General features: G+C 38.5%; 1 protein-coding gene across 5 annotated transcripts in view; it reads right to left on the minus strand.

Annotated features, from left to right (window-relative positions):
• The window catches only part of LOC143034220 (transmembrane protein 62-like), a 68,706-nt gene that overhangs the window by 51,308 nt on the left and 3,337 nt on the right, over positions 1–14,061 (minus strand). For 4 of the 5 annotated variants that reach the window (XM_076200269.1, XM_076200350.1, XM_076200185.1 and 1 more), the window contains exons 2-5: positions 6,326–6,692; positions 6,094–6,205; positions 1,325–1,465; positions 991–1,212 (exon numbers count right to left, since the gene is read on the minus strand). In XM_076200269.1, the coding sequence (XP_076056384.1) occupies positions 991–1,212; positions 1,325–1,465; positions 6,094–6,205; positions 6,326–6,514 (664 nt within the window). In that variant the 5' untranslated portion in view covers positions 6,515–6,692. Of the gene's footprint in view, positions 1–990; positions 1,213–1,324; positions 1,466–6,093; positions 6,206–6,325; positions 6,693–6,834; positions 6,887–14,061 lie in introns of all 5 variants that reach the window. The other variant, XM_076200227.1, reaches the window with a different exon arrangement.

Raw genomic sequence — 14,061 nt, forward strand, 5'->3', positions numbered from 1 at the left:
TCCCCAGATCATGTTAAGAAGATTAGAGATAGAAGTGGAAATGGAATGATTAAAAATTGAGGCACAAATTGAAAAAGAAATAATTGTAACTGCTGAAGAGGACCACAGCTAGTGGTTGAAATATACAGTTTACTCTGTATCTCAGCTTATCTTTCCCCGAGAGTGGGTTTAATTTTTATTTTACTCGTGTTACGACATCTACGTTACTTGATATATATATATATATATATATATATATATATATATATATATATATATATATATAGATATATATATATATATATATATATATTTTTTTTTATAAAAGAGGGAGGGAAGGGTGGTGAATGGGAGTGAATTATGTGGGAATGAAATAGGTGGGATTGGATTTATGCCTCTGACTCTGGGGAAAAGCCCTTAGTATAATTTTTTTTTGCAGCAATTGTAATAAAACAGTAATTTTCACTAATATGTAGAAAATTTTGTATATATTAGCAAAAAGGATTAAAATAATAAGGTCATTTGGATATCATTGTTATTATGGTGTCCAGATCACCTCTTCAATACGAGTCAAATTCTTGTGCGCAGCATCGGATACCTGATGTATGACAATGTATCACAATACTTGCATTATAAAATATAAAATCACTGCTAATTTACTCATTCTCTTTCAATCTGAGTAATAACAAATAAAAAAAAATGCAATCAAGCCAGTTCGGGGGTCACGGGTCACTCAGCTACGACTACAAAATAAATATAATCAGGAAACCAATGCTACCATCCTTGTATACCCTCTTGCACTTCATGAGACCTATGTAGGCATCATTGTATGGAAGAGGCTAAGTAGAAGTGACTGTCTGGGGTAAGATTATAGGTTACAGCAGCAAGCATTGGAGACAAATTAGCCTAAGGGAGGCCTCAACTTCACATGTAAGATGCAGGGCAACTAATTTAGCCAATTTTTCAGAAAAGTTCATCTATTATGTCATACAATACAATAAATTATCTTACCTTTAGCAGTCTTCTGTAACTGGTGGTATTTTTCTAACGATACATGACCCAAAAAATGATGAGCTCTGATGCCTGGGTTGATGGATGCATCCAGTGCAATGAAGGTGTAGTTTCTTCCATTGTTCTTTACTCTCTGCACTGGCAGGCCATGTATATCATTCTTAAGATGATTCAGCATTGTAAACTTCATAAAATTTGTGTGATGTGGATCGTCAAATATATCTAGAACCAAAACATGGGTACAGGAATTACAATGTGATGAGCATCAATATATCATTTAGTGCATTTGAATATCAATCCATACTATGAGTACATGTAGTTTTTAGACTATTACCATGATTTCCAGGTAAATCAAGCCAGAGCAATGTACTTGGCAGTGTAGATATACTTTTCTGTAAATTTTCATAGTGTCTCCAATCTTCTGAGATCTGTGATAATGTCATACCATAATTGGCAACATTATTTGTTACATCACCTTAAATAAAAAAGTAACTTTATGAAAACCTCAACAAAAAATAATAAATTAGAAAATCACAAGTTTATTATGTTTTCATGATGGAAGTACACATTAAAATGATATCAAGAAAGACAGTTTACCATACAGATATGTTAACTCCTGTAGTAGTCCACAAAAAACATAGCTCAATTTAAAATCATAAATAAATTTAATGCCAGGTATGATAAGTAGAGACAAGACCCAATAACAAAAGTTTTTTTTATTTATCAAAAGCCTTCTCTAAGTCTAAATACACAGTCCACCCACCCCTCTCTCTTTTGCAGCACATCACTTACTCTTAAGTAAAAGCTTAAATGTTTCAATATACATGACCTTCCAGATATAAACCCAAACTGACTGTCTGACAGAATGTTCACCTCTTCAAGATATTTAGTTCATCAATCTTTTCCAATCCTTTCACATAATTTCTCTATTGTGCTGGTCAGTCATACTGATCCCATCAGGTCCTTAAGCTATTGTCACATCCAATAACCCAAGATTGAGTACTTACCTGACTTCTATAATTATGTATTCCATACCTGAATTTTTGCTACTCTCGTTTTCCTCCAAAAAACTGTTCTTCATTGTGAAGACAGATTAAAAACTTTCATTATTTTTGCCTGAGCTGAGGCCTCCTTAAAGACCTCACCACCCACTAATAGCTTGGTGATTACTTTCTTGTGCCTCAATTTATAATTTATAAACTTGTAAAACAGTTTCAGTTCATCTTTGCATTTATCTACAGCACATTTTTCAAAATTACTTTCTTCCTCCCAGTAGATTCTTGTATAGTCATTTCTAGCTTCTTTTGCTTTATTGTTTCTTCTCTTCTTGCATTTTCCACAAGCCATGTCCCTGTTGTTGTTTTTTGTTGTTTTTTGCAATCACCATTTGTTAAACCAGTCATGTTTCTCTTTTCACTAATATTTGGCACATGTTTGTTCACTCCCAGGTTGTACATGTCAAGGAAAATTTCCCATTTCCTCATTATCCCTGTGGTATTCATGAATTCCTCCCAGTCCTGCTTCTCAAATGAATTTCTTCAACCCTAAGTAATCTACCTTCCCAAAATCGAGTCTCCCTCGACACTGTAATTCATTCCTTGGCTCTATTTCCTCATCCCGCATAAATTCAATGGTTACATGGTCACTTTTTCTTATGGAGCAAAGGTAGTTCAAGGAGTTGATGATGTTTGGCTCTTTGGTTAGTTGTAAATCTAATTTTGTTTTAATGTCATCTCCTCTTACCAAGTCACTTCCTTTACTCACTGGGTCATTGTGTTCTCCATTGCTATACTTAAAAGGGCATTTCCCCAGGAATCTGCTCTGCCACTTGTTTCCCATTCCCCCCAGTTGACCTCACTGCAATGAAAGTCTCCAATAAGGATTAAAGTGTTACTTAATTCAATAATTTTCTTTAGAAGAATTGTGTCCAACATTTCTTAATATTCAGCTTCATTCCAAGCTCTTGTCTTCGGGGGTGGATGGTCATATGCCACCATGAAATCTAATATTCTGCTCTTTAGTTTTAATTTTCAGGTGGATTATTTCAGCTTTGCCTTCACACACATTTGCTTCTTCCACCTTTATATCACTTCTTATAACAACCATAACCCTTCCACCCATTTTGTCTTCTCTGTTTCTTCTCCAGGAGGTGCATCTACTGTTACTCAACTGTAGATAAAAAAAATTTAAGTCAGACATCCAGTAAACATAAAATACCAGGCTCATTTATCCTCAAGTAGTTATTTACCCCCAACCTGGCCAATAGTAAACCATCTACAACAGCACAGGCTATTTCAAGTTTTCTTGTAGTGTTTCCTTTGCAATACTGCCCTCTCGTTGTTGTTTTTTTCTTTTAACAATTTTCTCACATTCTGACTGATAACTCTCTCTCTCTCTCTCTCAAAAAAAAAAAAAAAAAAAGTCCCCCCCCCTCCATTTCAACTTCTATTTTGGTTTCCTCTGTGAATTTCTGTGTCTTCGCACATTCCTCTTCATTCACATCTTTCCAAATCCAAATATTTCTAACTTCTCTTTCACTTCCTGGCTGAGCAGGTTAGGACAGTGTTACTTGCAGTAAAGGTTGAGGGGATGGCAGTTCAAACCCCACCAGCAAAGTTGTTCCAAGGACATGGTTAATTAAATTCCACACTATATAATCCTTTGTATGAGGTACTATCCTAGTTTCCTGGTATGGGAGAGTTTGTGATGTTAAACCATATCATCATTGTCATCATTATCTTGTGCTAACTTCCAAGACTTGCCTATTATTTTGTGGAACTATTTCTATGTCACTGGCTGAAAGTGGCAGGGAAAGGGGAATATCACCAGTTGTTTGTTTTCCATGTGTGAAAAAATGTAAGAAATACAGCTGAAATTGATACAGAGAGTTCTTGGGCCCCAGTCTGGAGAACTAGTGTCAGTCCTGTACCTCGTGATGGAGGTGAGAGGATTGACAGGCTTTGAAAATGGGCAGCTTTGTTGTCCATCTTACTGGATTACCACATACAGACACATATCACTGGTCCTTCTACCTCTTTTATGCATCACTTTAATCATGGTCAAGTAAAAATTTAGCTGGTTGGTTCCACAAAATTTCCTTTTCTAAATCAAAATTGATTCTCAATCAAGATTCCTTTTTCTTTCAAGTATTTCATTCATTGTGTCAATAAAAATTCCCTTTTCTTTTAAGTATTTCATTCATTGCATCAGTCAAGACTCCTTTTTCATTTAAGCATTTCATTATTTGTAGTTTCAGAGGGTTCAGTTTGTTGAGTGTAGGAAGGCTTATAAGAGGGTTTTAAGTGAGACAATTCAAAGAGTAACAGAGGGAGTAATTGGCGGGGAACAATGTGAGTTTATGAAAGGTAAAGGTTGCATGGACCAGATTTTGTGGTAAGGCAGATATGTGAGAAAGCTTTAAGAAAAGGTAAGAATGTTTTTGGGCATTTATAGATTCAGAAAAGGTTTATGACAGGGTAGACAGGAAGGCACTAGAAGGTTTTGCAGATACATGGGATTGAGGGAAAACTGTTAAGAGCAGTCAAGAGTTTTTACAAGAGTAATAGAGCCTGTGTTAGAATGGGAAATAGAAGAAGTGAGTGGTTTGAGGTAAAAGTGGAACTTCACTAGAGACATGTCATATTGCCATGGCTGTTCAATGTGTACATGGATGGGGTGGTATGGAAGGTAAAGGTAAGGGAAATGGACAGGGGATTGGAGATGGTTAAAGAAAATGGAGAATAATAGGTGAGCCAGTTGTTGTTTGCTGATAAAACAGCACTTGTGGCAGGGTCAGAGGAGGGATTAAGGGAGTTGGTGATTGAGTTTGGAAAGGTATGCAATAGGAGAAAATTGAAGTTAAATATGGGTAAAAACAAGGTAATGAGATGTACAAAAGTAGAGGATGGCAGTGAGTTGAAGTCTGAAAGAAGAGAGGCTGCAGGAAGTGGATAGCTTTAGGTATTTGGGGTCACATGTGGTAGGAAAGGGAGAAGTTGAGGTGGAGGTAAACTGTAAATTGAGAGAAGCAAGTAAATACCTCGAGGGATTAAAAAGTGTTTTGATAAATAGGCATCTGGGAATGGATGCAAAAAAGAGATTGTATGAAGGGGTGATTGTGCCGACAGCACTGTATGGGGGAGAGACTTGAAATTTACGAGAGGCAGAGAGGAAAAGTTTAAATGTGTTTGAGATGAAATGTCTCAGAAGTATATTAGGCATTACTAGGTTGGATAGAGTGAGAAATGAGGAGGTGAAGAGGAGAGCAGGAGTGGAAAAGGAGATGGCAGATAGGGCAGATGAAAGATTATTGGGATGGTTTGGACACATGGAAAGAATGGATGATGAAAGATTAGTAAATGAAGTGCAGAAGGCAGAGGTGGAGGGAGTGAACTTCAGGGGATAACTGAGGATGAGATGGATAGATGGGGAGAAAGGGCATTGTGAAAGAGGATAATGTCTTTTGAGCAAGGGAGAAGGAAGGAGATGGATGAGTGGATAGTGAGTATATCTAGACAATACTGTTATGCAAAGAAGGGAGGGGCATGGGGATGTGGGGGTAGGAAGTGCTTATATGTGAATGATAGTTTGATGCAACCTGGAAGTGATTTCTACCCATCTTCTCTTTTTCTGCATTAGGGGATGTAGTGGGGGGGGGGGGGGTCACCAATTAAGTGAAGCATCCTTGTTGTGTGATATACTGTCTTGCTGCACTGCTTCTGACCCAGGGCAGTGGGCAGGATACAGGGATGACCCATTATCCATGAGGAGCTAAGATGAGAGGGGGAAAAGGGTGGTGGATAGGAGTGAAGTGGGTGGGAGAAGGTATGTGCCTTTGACTTGGCTACTTCCCTATATAGGGGAAAAAGCTTGTGGTATATAGATAAACATATTTCCTTCATCTGTCTTTTACAATTTATTCACACATTTTGGCTATTTTATTGATCAAGGACACTGGTCAATTTAGCAGTACCTCTGTTTCATCCTTTGAATATCAAGTGTAGCATCAGAAACTACTTATTTTCATCCACCAAAATAATGATACACATAAGAATCTTAGATACAAAAAATATTATGCAAACCTTGAAACACAAAGTTACATACCAGTCAGTAATACAACAGCTGGATTGATGGTTTTAATAGTATTTTCAACAAACTCTTTAATTTCTTCTAAGTACTGACTATCTGCTTCTTTCCCAAGATGAATATCTGAAAACTACAAAGAATTGTACAAAATTGAAACTAAATTCAATTGTGTAATTATGTACATAAAGTTCAGTTTATCATAAAAAATTATTCAATACAGAAATAAAAACATGTAAATACAATAACACACCTGTAAAAACCATGAAACTCCTTCTGTCTGATGGGAATTACCAATCCCATTACTTGAAGATAATTGAGTTTCTCCATGTTTGGTTGAGACCACAAATGAAGAATCCCTTTGACAAGAGATTGAGTTGAGCAGATGGAAGATGCAAAAATAATATACAATACTGCCTGGAGAGGATTGATATGAATGCATTTCTTCCTACATTGGTCATGAAATATCGTCTTTCTTGAGATATATAGGTCAGATTTTTTGTTGCACACTGACGGCAACTGCTCGTCTTAGTGCTGTTAGCAGAAACTTCCTTGCCTGTGGTGACTTCTTAACTTGTGAGAAGAGGGTAGTTATACTTTAAAAGAATGACTGCTTTATGCTGAAAAAAAGGAGTTATGAGAATGTGTTTACCTGACATTATCTATAGATTCTATATGAATAAATTCAACCCTCACTCAACTTTAAGTACAATAGAATACATAATAAACAATTGTTGCCTAAAATTTCACTGAGTGGAAAACCTGCATATTCACAGTAGCTGGCAATGGTCCTTGGACCCTTCCACAGATTTCTCTGGAAAGAAAATTTGGACTGTTGTCAGTGTTGTATTGGTGTATTTACCTAGTTGTAATATACGGGAGGGGAGCTATGCTTGCGGTGACCCATCTTTGTATCTCTCCGCATCAAGTTTTATCTTAAAATCTTGTATAGTGTTTGCACATACTGTTTATGGGAAGAGTGCTATGCTCATAGTGACCCGCTTTTGTATCTTTCAGTATCCAGTTTGATCTTAAATTCTTGTATAGTTTTTACACTGTTTCCTCATTCAATTTGTTCCAGATATCCACCACTCTGTGTGGAAAACTATTTTTTTTCAGATCTCTTTTACAACTATCCATTTTAAGTTTCTTTTCATATCCTCTTGTTTTTCTTTTATCCCACTTTAATAAATCATCTCTATCAAGGACTTCCATTCCTTCCATAATTCTGTAGATGGTTAGTAAAGTTCCTCTTTCTCTTCTTTGTACCAGGGTTGGTAGCTCGAGTTTGGCCAATCTTTGTTTATATATCAATTTGGAGAGTGCTGGTGCCATCTTTGCCGTTGCTCTTTGAATTCTTCCTAATTTCTTGATATTCTTTTTAGTACTGGGTGTCCATAGTGTCACAGCATACTCCAATCTTGGTCTTATCAATGTAACTAATATATTCTATACTATTTCTTCATCCAAGTAGTCAAAGGCCACTTTCATTGATCTTAGTAAATTGAATATTTTTCTGATTATTTTGTTGATATGTTTGTCAGGTGCCATGTCTTTGCTGATAATTACTCCTAGGTCCCTTTCCGAGTTAATTTTTTTAACTTCCTTTGTACCAATTTTATATTGTCCCAATATTCTATTTTTACTTTTTCCACATTCCATTATACTACATTTCTTGATGTTGAAGTTCACTTTACATTTTTTACTCCATTCCCAGACTTTGTCCAGGTAATTTTGTAGGGATTCACAATCTTCCTCTGTACTTACTTTCTTTAGTAGTTTTGGATCATCTGCAAAGAAGTTCATATAACATTCCACACCTTCACCCATGTCATTTATATATATGGCAAACATTATTGGAGCCAATACAGAACCCTGCAGGACTATTTCTATGTCATTGGCTGAAAATAGCAGGTTGGGGGAAGCAGTTGTTGGCTGTCAGCTTTGCAAGTGTGAAAAAGTGTAAGAAATACAGATAAGGTTAATAGAAATCTCTTGATGGAGGTGAGAGAGTTGATGGGTTTTGAAAATGGGCAACTCTGTTGTCCATCTTGCAGGACCACCACAAGATGCCACTGGTCACTGGAATACATTAGTGATTTTGTCAAATTATTTTATTTAGCTAACTGACGGGTCAAATGTTGAAGGGCTCAAACTATCTAAATGTGATTGACCTTGGGACATACCTTACAGTTTACATTTTCATTTTATGCCAAGACATTTATTAGGTGAAGTGTGGTTTCCAAGACTGAAAAGGATAAGGCACCATTTTGCCTCATACTAAACTATTTACATCAAACTAATACAATAACTGGAGAGCATAGGTTAATTCTTCCAAGTATCTTGAACCTGTTATGATTCTTGTTTTGAGGTCCTGCAACTCTTTTCACCTCATCTCCCTACTAAGAAGAGGATAGTAGGATCTTGAAGCGATACTCAAGGACTGGACACCTAGAAAAGGAGAACCAACTACTGCCCCACCCCCTCCAGGTGGTACTTCCCAGAACTTATTCCCACCTGGGAGTTGCCAAGGGTGAGGCAGTTATCAAGACATGAAAGTATATTCAGTCATCATCAATCTTCTCTTCCATTAACAATAAGTTTACTTTTCCAACTAACAACCACAAGTCCTATGACAATGGTTCATGAAGGTGATCTCTGCAAGCCCTTAGTCACCAAGTGATTATACTGTTAAAGGAATAGAAAGTAACACAGCCTGGCAGCAACCTGCATGACTGAGCAGCCCTATTCAGGATCTGCTCTGTTCTCCCCATGTGGAGGAGGAGGAGGAGGAGGAGGAGGAGGAGGAGGAGGAGGAGGAGGAGGAGGAGGAGGAGAAGAAGAAGAAGAAGAAGAAGAAGAAGAAGAAGAACAACAACAACAACAACAAAATGACAATAAGGAGGGAGCAACAGCCCTCCCAAAACCAGAATCTCTCCATTGGACTCCTGCCTTGCTCTGCAAAATGTCTTTATAAGCACAGCAAAAAGGTCCTTCCAAAACTTGAGAACAATCTACAATACTAGCACCAGTACAACTGCCCACCCTCTCCATAGAGGGTAATAATTGATGTCATCAGTGTTATAATCAGACCCAAGTACCACAATCCATAACTACAAGCCTGATCCAAATAAGATATTGGACTTCTGAGTCTACCTAACTCCACTAGGCACCAATTATACCTGACTTGGAATATCCTAGATTCTTGGTCCTGAAACCTATACTATATACTATATACCAAAAAGGCCGTTTCCTTGTTATAAGGTAGATAGCCATTATAGGTATGCATCCACCCTTCACCCATCCCAGATCCATATGTTTTCCCTTTTATCTTAGCTCCTTATCAATGAAGGGCCATCCCTGACCCCCCCCCCACCTGCTGCCTGGGTCAGAAGCAATGCACCAAGACACAGGTCCTGACAACCAAAGCTTGTATAAACCCACTGTTTCATTACATGACAACTTTTCCTCCTCATCCACAAGTGATGAGATAAAAGAAGAAAAAAAAAAAAAAAACTCACTGAACCATATCAGTTTATCAACTATTCATAACAACTCTCCACTCACACCTATCTCTTGCCTTCTCCCTTCCCTGCTTAACAAGGCCCCCTTCACCCCATCCCATCTCAGTCTTCCCAAATTTACTTTATCCACCTGTTTTCCACACTCTTTATGCTCCTCTCTCTAGTCTCTCCTCATTCATTCTTGTCATATGCCCAAACCATCCCAGTATTCTTTGATCAACCTTATATGCCAGCTCTGTTTCGACCCCTGCTCTTCTCCTCATTTCTCACTCTGTTCATCCTCACAACCCCATATTACTTCTTAAAAACTTCATCTCAAACAAATTTAAATTGTTCCTTTCTGCCTGCCTTACACTCCAAGTATCTCCCTCATACAGAGTCATATGCACAATCACCCCTTCATACAATTTTCTCTGTGTGTTCATCCCCAGATACTGTACCTATTTCTCATGACACTTTTCATTCCCTTAAGACATTTTCTTGCTTCCCCCACTCTAGTTTCCCTCCACTCCTACTCCTCCATTCCCTGTTACATGTGCCCATAAATACTTAAAACTACCCACTTTCTGCAACCTCTCTCCTTAAAGACTTACTTCCATGCCATCCATCCATCTCATTCTTGGTCTTCCCCTCAATACCCTAAAATATCCTCAGCTCACACTTTGTATTTGGCACACTCTATGTGCCTTTTTTGCCACACTTATCTATCAACCTCTTGCTAATTTATGTTTGCCCTAGTTACAAACTAAGTAAAATTCCTGCAGAGGCACACCCCACCCCTCAATAAAGTCAGAAATCAATGCTTTATGGTGATTCATGCAACTCTGATGTTGATTTGTATCTTGATTTTTTTTTCTCTGGATAGGGGTAAAGTGAGTGAATTTTGGTGGAAATAACATCTTTATTGGTGTTAATAATTTAATTTGCTGTGTTAACACTAGCTGGTTGGGGAACAATCTGAGTTGCAGTGACAAATGTCTAATTTCTTAAGTAAAATATGACATTCACTTCCTCTTCTCTCCCTTTTTTTTTATGTGTATGTGTGTTTGCAGGGCTGGTACCCACTCAGACCTCAACCTTGTCAGTGGTCTGGAACTGTTCACATATGAATGCAGAAGACAGTGTCCACAGTATGCCACTGCAATGATGATACCCAAAGGAAGCTGATGTCTCACACATACACAATGATGCCCAAGTCACCTCAAGTCCTGAGGTGAAGAGCAGTTGGGGGCCACTACTCAAGAGTGGGTGCCTTTCCTAAACTCTGCGCCATGGTAAGGGTTTGAACAGACACCATGGCAGGCTCCCAACCATCTGCTGAGGCAAGCCTCAACCCTCCCACCATGGTGCCCAGCCACAGCAGTAACCTCCTCAGTAAACAGCTTAAGCTCACAGGCCAAAATGAGACTCAATCTGCCAACCTCATTTTTACAAAGCTAATGCACCACCACTGTAGTAGCCAGGAGGCATGGTTTCTTTCCATCATCTTTATTTATGTGAATGACCAAAGAAAGCACATGCACATTATATACATTACATTATGTACATACATACATATACCAAGGCTTTTCCCCCCTTACAAGGGAGGTAGCTAAAAAGAAAAAGGCATAAAATCATTCTCACCCATTCCATCCCTAAATACACTCCACTCCCCTCCACCCTCCCTCCCACCTTAACACCTCCTGGATGACGGATCATCCCTGCACCTTGTCCACTGCCCTGGGTCAGAAGCAGTGTCGCAAGTCACAGCACATCCACAGCAAGGCTGCTTCATTAAATCGGCGACCCCCCCCTCTCTGTCCCCCCATGCATAAAAGGAGAAGACAGGAAAAAATCCCTTCGGGCTGCATCAAATTTTGCTCACACATACTACCTCACCCCCATTCTCCATTCACCCCTGTCTTCTGTCCACTCCTGTCCTTCCTCAACAGACATTCCCCTCTTCCCCAAAGCCCCCTTCACCCCATCCATCCATCTCATTCTAGGACGTCCCTTCATGTTCACGCCCTCCACATCTGCCTACCATACCTCTTTTACTAGTCTTTCTTCACTCGTTCTTTCCATGTGTCTAAACCATCCTAATACTCTTTCATCAACCCTATCTCCCAGCTCCCTTTCCACCCCTGTTCTCCTCACCTCCTCATTTCTCACTCTATCTAGCCTAGTAACCCCCATCATACTTCTCATTATGCAGCCTCCAAAAATTATATCATGCATACCATACATTTCTGGAAGGCCCTCATTTAGGAAAAGTTGGCATAACTGATTAGGTGAGTTAATCTAGAATAGAAAAAATACTGTGGTAATAGACCTCTTCTAGAAATCTCATAATTTGTGAAGTTTTGTCTCACTCACATGCACAGCAATTTGTATATTTTTTGTTTCTATACTATAACAACTCCAACAACTTTTCTTAGTAATGTATCTTGCTGAACATTTTTACTAAGGGATGGGAAAAAGATAATTACCACTACCTTCCCACTATCCTGCACCAAAGTGCCATTTTTGTTGAGAGTTATTTATTCGTGAAACATGTTTTTCTTCCTATTCTAACTTAACCTACCTACCAAACCTACCTTACCTTATCTAACCTGAAAATGCGTGCAGGGACAGATATACACCACTTCAGTGACAGGTAGTGGGAGGGTTGCAGAAATTTTCCCACCATTCCTTATTATCAATTTACAGGAAAAAAATTACTAAGAAGAGCTTTTGGAGTGTTATAGTATAGATATAAAAAAAAATATGTGTAAAATTTTAGTTGTACACACCTATGCAATATAGCAATAGAAAATTAATTATTAATTTTGTAAATTATAATAGACCAACGTAATATGCAATTTTCTTGGTGGAAATCAATAACAAAAAAGTTGCTAAAACCTATTTTCTAACAAAGTCATGGTGGTTGAATAATATGCCATGTTTGTTTTGATAGGTGCCAAGGTCAAAAAAATGAAAGGATAAATTAGTCTATTCTAACCTAACCTATATAACCTAACCAATGTTTAGTAATTTGGTACTTCAAATTCTAAAGATCATCCAGGTCATCGTCATTATCACTGATGCTGATTATCATTGGACCTCGGGCAATTAACAGACGATGACAGAACCTCATGTTCTCTCAAAATGTCCAAGGAATCCTTATCATCTTTGTAACAGTGCTTATTAACGTCACCTGGAGTTGGAGAACACCTGGTCTACAATGTGAAAGCTGTTGTCTGGTAGTGACTGGACTGGCATGACATCCATACCGTATCCTAGCAGCTTTGTTCGTTAATAAATTTGCTTGTAGCAAGGCTTTTTGTTATTTTATTTCCGCCAAGAAAATCGCATGTTACGTTCATGTATTATAATTTATAAAATTAATATTTAATTTTCTAATGCTATATTGTGTGGGTATGCACAACTAAAATAATACCAAAATATGCAAATTATTTTACGAGAGGGTGAGACAAAATGGTGGATCGTGAGAAGTGCAAGAATGATTTTTTTTCCATCCTTGGCTATCAATTTCCACAAGAAACATTACTAAGAAGAGTTGTTGGAGTTGTTAGATATAAAAAATATACAAAATGCAGCGAGGTCCTAGCGATCCCAATCCATATGTTGTGGCTATCCACCTTAGACAAAGGGGAGATTCCGGCACTACTAAAGCAAGCCATTATAAGCCCAATATATAAAGGAGGAGATCGGACCTTGCCAAAGAACTATCGACCAGTTGCCTTCACGTCCCACATTATCAAGGTAATCGAGAAATGCATAAGGGACAAACTGTTCACACACCTTGAAGTGAAACACTTCATCAAAGAGAATCAGTATGGTTTCAGAAAAGGTCGGTCCTGCCTCTCAAACCTACTAGTACACTACGACTGGCTACTACAGAACCTGTCAGAAGGGAAGAATGTTGACGTAGTATTTCTAGACTTCGCAAAAGCCTTTGACAAGGTGGACCACAGTGTCCTCCTCCACAAGGCAAAAGATCTAGGAATCTCAGGGAAGCTAGGAGTATGGCTTCACAACTTCCTGACAGACTGTACACAGACAGTCGCAGTCGATGGTGTGAAGTCCAGTGATACCAAAGTAATAAGCGGAGTACCACAAGGCTCTGTCCTCGGCCCCCACCTGTTCCTTATTCATATGAATGACATAAACAGGAGAGTGGACTCAACCCTCCTGTCTTTTGCCAATGATACCCACATCAACCGTGCAGTGCGGGGAAGGGGGGACGTGCACCATCTACAAGATGATCTCAACACAGCATATGCATGGGCCAATGACAGCAACATGCAATTCAATGAAGAGAAGTTTGAGGTCTTGAAATATGGCACAAACCAAGGCATCAAAGACAACACTGAACTACACACGGAAAGAGGCATAAAAATCACACCCAAAACCCATTCTAAATGCCTGGGCATCCACCTAAGTGATGACGCCACTTTCCAACACCACATCACGCAGTCAGTGA

Source organism: Oratosquilla oratoria, chromosome 1 (assembly GCF_046742065.1).
Source record: "Oratosquilla oratoria isolate Oo_2021 chromosome 1, ASM4674206v1, whole genome shotgun sequence".
Lineage (NCBI taxonomy): Eukaryota > Metazoa > Arthropoda > Malacostraca > Stomatopoda > Squillidae > Oratosquilla > Oratosquilla oratoria.